The sequence below is a fragment of the Euphorbia lathyris genome, chromosome 8 (genome assembly GCF_963576675.1).
Source record: "Euphorbia lathyris chromosome 8, ddEupLath1.1, whole genome shotgun sequence".
In the NCBI taxonomy this organism is placed as follows: domain Eukaryota; kingdom Viridiplantae; phylum Streptophyta; class Magnoliopsida; order Malpighiales; family Euphorbiaceae; genus Euphorbia; species Euphorbia lathyris.
Genome location: NC_088917.1, coordinates 52128524 through 52134589, shown reverse-complemented (window position 1 = coordinate 52134589; position 6066 = coordinate 52128524). Strand labels below are relative to the sequence as shown.

General features: G+C 33.6%; 1 protein-coding gene across 2 annotated transcripts in view; it reads right to left on the bottom strand.

Moving 5' to 3' along the window:
* Window positions 1-4206: 4206 nt before the first annotated feature.
* Window positions 4207-6066, bottom strand: part of LOC136202338 (dicer-like protein 4) — a 47430-nt gene continuing 45570 nt past the window's right edge. For both annotated transcript variants that reach the window (XM_065992896.1, XM_065992897.1), the window contains 3 exons: window positions 5115-5448; window positions 4928-5042; window positions 4207-4605 (listed from right to left, as the gene is read on the bottom strand). In XM_065992896.1, the coding sequence (XP_065848968.1) occupies window positions 4458-4605; window positions 4928-5042; window positions 5115-5448 (597 nt within the window). In that variant the 3' untranslated portion in view covers window positions 4207-4457. The remainder of the gene's footprint in view (window positions 4606-4927; window positions 5043-5114; window positions 5449-6066) is intronic.

Genomic DNA, 6066 nt, shown 5'->3' with positions numbered 1-6066 from the left:
TTTCCTTTGACTTACTTATTTTTTTGCCAAAACAAACACTGGAAAATTGGAAAAATATTTTTATGGAGAATATTTTTCCCCAAACAAACAGGGTCTAAATTTACCTCAACAACAACAAGAATTGAAATATTTCAAAATATATATATTTTAATTATTATCTCAACAACAATAATAATAAATTAAACTTGTAAAATCAAATATATATATATATATACGTAATTCGGTGCGGTTCGGTTTTTTACATTTTTTATTAAATCGAATCGAACCGAATACGGAAATACAATTAAAATTAAAATCGATGCCGAATTGAAAAATATTAAAAAAACCGAACCGAAAAACCGAATTGAATTGGTTTTGTTCGGTATGCGATTTAAACCGAACCGATGCACACCCCTAATCACGTGGAACGACCAATGTAGAACAGAGGGACATGACATATATGGGTGGTGAATCAAAGTTTCTTCGACTTTCAACAAAAATAAACTGCGATATTTTACAAGAGAGATTCTACACTTTTCCACGTGTTAATTCAACATCATTTGACATGCATATGGCCATGCAAACAATGTACGGTCCAAACAAAGTTCTTAGCTTATTAATTCTTATTGTTGATTCTAGTGATGTTAAATGCTTCATAGAGTATTGCCGAATAAATCCAAGCAATGTGATCCCACTATATGTTATTTTTGAACCGTGAACAATAGATGCACAACTATCGCGATTTATGAAGAAGGAGAAGTTTTGCAGCAACATATTATGGAGATTAGGCGTGGCGGTGATGATGAGGAGTTCTGCGTCTGGACAGGTTCTTCTTCAAGTACTTTTACTGTCAATGATTTTTATTTTTATTGGATAATAATGCAGCAATGGTTCAATGATGCAAGTTTATTTGGTCTGAAGTCATTCTTTCTTCTCGTTTGATCGTTTGCTGGAGGGCTTTATTGGGTTACTTGCCCACGCATGACCAATTGCAGAAGCGTGGCATGCCTACTGTTTCCCATTATATTTTATGCAAAGCAGCCTCAGATGAACATATTCTAGTTCACTGTTCTTTTTCTTAGGTTGCTTGGAGAGCATTGGGCTCTCTTTTTGGTAAACATATCATATTGATAGATTCTCTAGTTACTCTTATTTTGAATTGTTTAAATCATAGCTTCAGTTCTCAAGTTGGTTTGTTATGGGCAGTTGGAGTTAGTTTGGTTTGGATTATGTGGCACACTAAAAATATTGCGATTTTTAAGAATGAAACACCATCAATTCATCTTCTACTTCGTAAGCTTTGGATTATGATTCATGAAGGCGGTATTTGTAATAAAGGTCATATGAAAAACAACGTTGATGAGCTTCGTGTTCTTAGACGGTTACGTATTCCCTTTAGACCCCCTAGAGCTCCTAATACAGTTAGTGTTATTTAGATCCGTCCTCCACCGAGATGGCTCAATATTAACGCAGATGGTCCTACAAACGTTAATACAGGAATGGGGGCACATGGGGAGTGTTTCGCACTACTCAAGGATTTGCTCTGGGTTGTTTTGCATTTCGAGTGGATACCCCCCTCTGCGCATATTTCCGAATTGAAAGCCGTTATTTTTGCTATTCAGATTGCTTGGGAAAAAGGATGGCACAAACTTTGGGTGGAATACGATTATGTTTATATAGTAAATTTGCTTAGGAAGCGCTCTCTAGTTATTCCATGGGCACTGCGACAGGATTGTATTGCTTGTTTTCGGTATTGTTCTTCTATGGATCTAAATGTTACTCATATTTTTCGTGAAGGAAATAGAACGACTGATGTATTGGCTAAATTTGGAGTCGCAACGGATCATATTATTTGGTGGAATTCTACACCAGCTTTTTGAAATAGATTTATGATATGTATTGTTTAGAACAATTTCGTTTCTCTTAGTTTTTTCTTGTATTTTTTTCCTCCTTTTAATAAAATTTGGGTTTGGGTTTTTGATTGGTTTTGTAGAAGTGGCAACCTAGTTAGGATTTTTGCATTCCGATCTTAACCTGTAACCCACCTTTACTTAAAAAAAAGTAAGAAAATATTTTATAAAATAATAAAATTACATAATAGTCCTTACATAGCATGACATGCAATTACATAATAATCCTTCCATAGTATGACATATTTTTCTACCGGTGACATAAAATATCTTTGATATTAATTTCACACCTCCAACTTATATTAATATTATTTATTTAATATTCAAATTTTATAACAAATAATATCTTTAATATAACAAAAATAGAGCATATACTAGCTGAATAAAAAAACGAAATTCACTTAAAGATTATCTGATGAGTCTCAGATCGGAAAACCAAACAACTATAGAAAAACGAAGTTTATGTTAGGGGTGTTAAAAAAACTCAACCGAATCGAAATAACCGACCGAACCGATAAATTTCGGTTTATTTGGTTCAGTTTTCATCTTCGTTCGTAAAATATATCGGTAATATCAGCCGGTTCGGTTTTTATGAAAAAAGTACCAAATTAACCGAACCGACCGAAATAAAAGTTTAATAGATTTATTATAATAGAAATTAATGTTGGAAAACATTTTAGAACCTAAACCATTGTCTTTTTCTCTATATGCGCTTTGAGAAAACTACCTTTTTCTTATCTGACCTGATGTTATAATTTTTAGATTTTAAAATTTTATTCCATTAAATTTTATGTATGTAATCTAATTTATTAAATTTTCTGCGTATCTTTTTTCTGAAATCAAATTTTATGCTTGTCTTATAATTTATTATATCACTAACTATAAAATAAATACCTTATATTAAACTAATTAGTTTTTTTAAGAATATTAAACTAATTAGTTTAAACTTTATCAAAGTATATTACATTCCATGTCATAATTAAATAGAAATAACATATTCTCATTCCTATTGTTTAATGCCTATTGTTTAATGCTTTTTTACCCAACCAAGCATCTTCTTAGTACGTGTTTAAACCGATAACCGAACCCAACCGACAGTTGAACACCTATAATTTTATAATTTATGTTATGTAATTTTGTTGCTTAAAATATAGTATATCCTTAACTTTTGCCTCCTCCTCCTTTAAAAAAAAAAACTCTTGCTAAGGATGGTCATTTGCAATGCCACCGCCACCGTCAATCCCATCGTGGCCTTCACCACTCCACAAACCTTATTAGTATCACCCATTGATTGAAGAACAAAAGGTTGAGATTTGAATTCCACATTTTACATCTAAAAAATAATAATATTTTTTAATATATAAAATATTTATGAAGGGTAACGGGTACCGAATACACTGGGAGTATTCCAATACCTGTCACAGGTGATGTTTTTTTTTTTTTTTATCTCATACCCTTTTATACAGAGTACGAGTAGTCTCATTAGAATCGGATAGTACCGGATACCTGCAAGTACAGTACCATAAGACATATTAAGAAGTTCAATGGCATCAGTTTTATCCTACAGATATATCTTATATTAAGATCTGACACGCACCCACACGCCAATGCTCATTGGACTTGCAGCGTGTATAACACAGGTCCAACCCACATGACACACACCCACACATAAATGCCTTTTAGGCTAGCCGCGTGCACAACACAGATCCATCCCACCATGTATTTTTAATTCCACAAATTAATGAGGTTGCCAGGACTCGATATCATGTCATGAAACCAACTCAACTAAAAACTCAAACTAATAATTAAGACCCAATCGTATATCTTACATTAAGATCTGACAAATAAAACATTCAGTGGTCTATAGACAATTACAAACATTAGATAATACGCTTGTTTAGTAGCAAGCTTCTTCATTTTTTTCAGTTTCATGTCCTTTTTCCCATTATTTTCTCCTTCGTTTTAGTACTCTAATTTATATATCAATAATGGTGCTTATAACAATGGCAGGACTGGTGGTGGCCATTGAACTGGTAGCATTGAAAAGAAAATTTGGGATGTGCACTTTAATTCGAATACAACTAGAGGTTACCGGAAAGAATGATAAAAATATAAAATGACAGTTATTTTCCAACAAACATTGCATTTGACAAATTATTATATCTGAATAATAAAACTCTGGTCCTGTTTTATGTAGGAAGCTGGGATAATATCCAATTTTTTCAACTACACATCCCAAAATTCATATCCTGCATATTAAAACTATGTCGAATATCCAATTTATGTATTCAGTAAATGTCCCATATTTATATACATCAAATATACTGTTTTTTTTTTTCAAAAAATGACATCACAAAAGATGGCAACTATTAGACAAACATGGTTTGAAGCTTAGCTTCCAATTCCATAGTATGTTAAAACTCATCTGCCATCTTCAACAATATGGGTTAGGATTTGCAAGCTAAAGACGAGGCCAATATCAATTCAAGTAGCTCTGATGTCTGAGGTACCAAAGTGCCCCTTCAGCAAACAATATGGGTTAGGATTTGCAAGCTGACTATGCCAATATCAATTCAAGTAGCCCTGATGTCTGAGGTACCAAAGTGCCCCTTCAGCTGCATGATCCGCAGCGCTTTTCTTCTTAGACCTGGCTTCCCCATAACACTCAATAATCATTTCAGGTGCTTCTATCTCCATAACAACCTTAAATGTGAAACTGCAAATTCAGATATTAATACACCTTGGTTAGTTCACAACACAGTTTTCCACCAACAATTTCAAAGGCAACCACCAGTCTTTTCATGATGAGGGACCATTGCAAAAAATACTAAATGAATCTGACTTCAGTTTCCTTTTTGCTATCACACTTGATGGTTAAGGAAGACAAGCCTCAAATAACGGTAGACCCACCATTACTTTTAGTTTAAAAGTTCCTAATTACTCAAGTCCCAACTCTAATTGAGTTGATATAATTTCTAGATAAAGATGCCATTCGAAAACAGATATTTGAGAACCACCAAATTAGATCAGAATCATACTTCTTCAAGTGGCCTGGTCCTTCTTCAGAACAGCACTCGAATGATGGAGGTTTCCAACAGTTAGCAGCACACGCTTCGTATAAACGTGATTTTGCTGATCTCTGATACGATCCATCTGGAAATCCAAGCAAGCATGAGTATATGTTAAAATATTTTTACATTTAAATGTAATGCAATCATGACAAACCTGTGGTCAGTGTCTCAGATTTAGAAGATGAAGTGGTTTCACTAGACTGGCCAACAACTTGTGAGGGAGAATGGGGCTGCTTACTTGCAACTGCAACACTTAATCTAGTAATTTTGGGGTTCAAGTAGCTGAATTCAGTCTCTTTTAGTTTACTAATAATAGGGTTGATGTTGCTGCAGCCAGGCTCTTTTATCTTCAACCTTTCAAGTTCGGTGGCAAGAGAAGCAGAAAAGTCTACAGGGGTCTCATCATATCCAATCAATTTGGGTTCCATCTTTTGGGTAGTCTTTAAAACTTTTTCCAGATAGTTAGACTTGGGAATATAGCCTTTATCCTGCAATACCAATCAAATCAAAAAAGCAAATTGCTTTCTGTTAAAACGAATGCCTTGGAAACAGTCATGGGCATATGAAAACAATGTATCTACCCTATCATTTTCTTTATCAAGATTTGACAAAAACCAATTTACTCTTTCAGCAAACCTCAGATGTATCTCCAAATAGAGGTAAGCAATAAAAAGATTTGACATCATAGTTACACTAAGATAATACTTCAGAAGTCCAAAGTAGCAGCTGCCTGAATTAAAAAAATTATATCCCTGGTCAAGACGTTTATTAGAAATACAAACATGCATTTGAATTGGTACAATCTTAATCACTTCAATCTTAAAAAAAGGCACCAAATAAGCCATGTAAATTTCAATACATATTTAATTTGTAGAGATCTTATTATAAGATCATCCTAATGCTACTGTTGCTATGAAAAAATAGTTCCCATATGAACTTTTCTCCCATAGTAGTTAATTAATCTGCCAATAAAGCCAAAACTTTGAGAGCCAAGTGGAATAGCATATCTTCATACCACAGACTCATCTAGCTTTATGCATGTAGGACTTTAACTGTCACATAAATGTCATCTAGTATCTACCCACCTAACAACAAAAGCATTAACT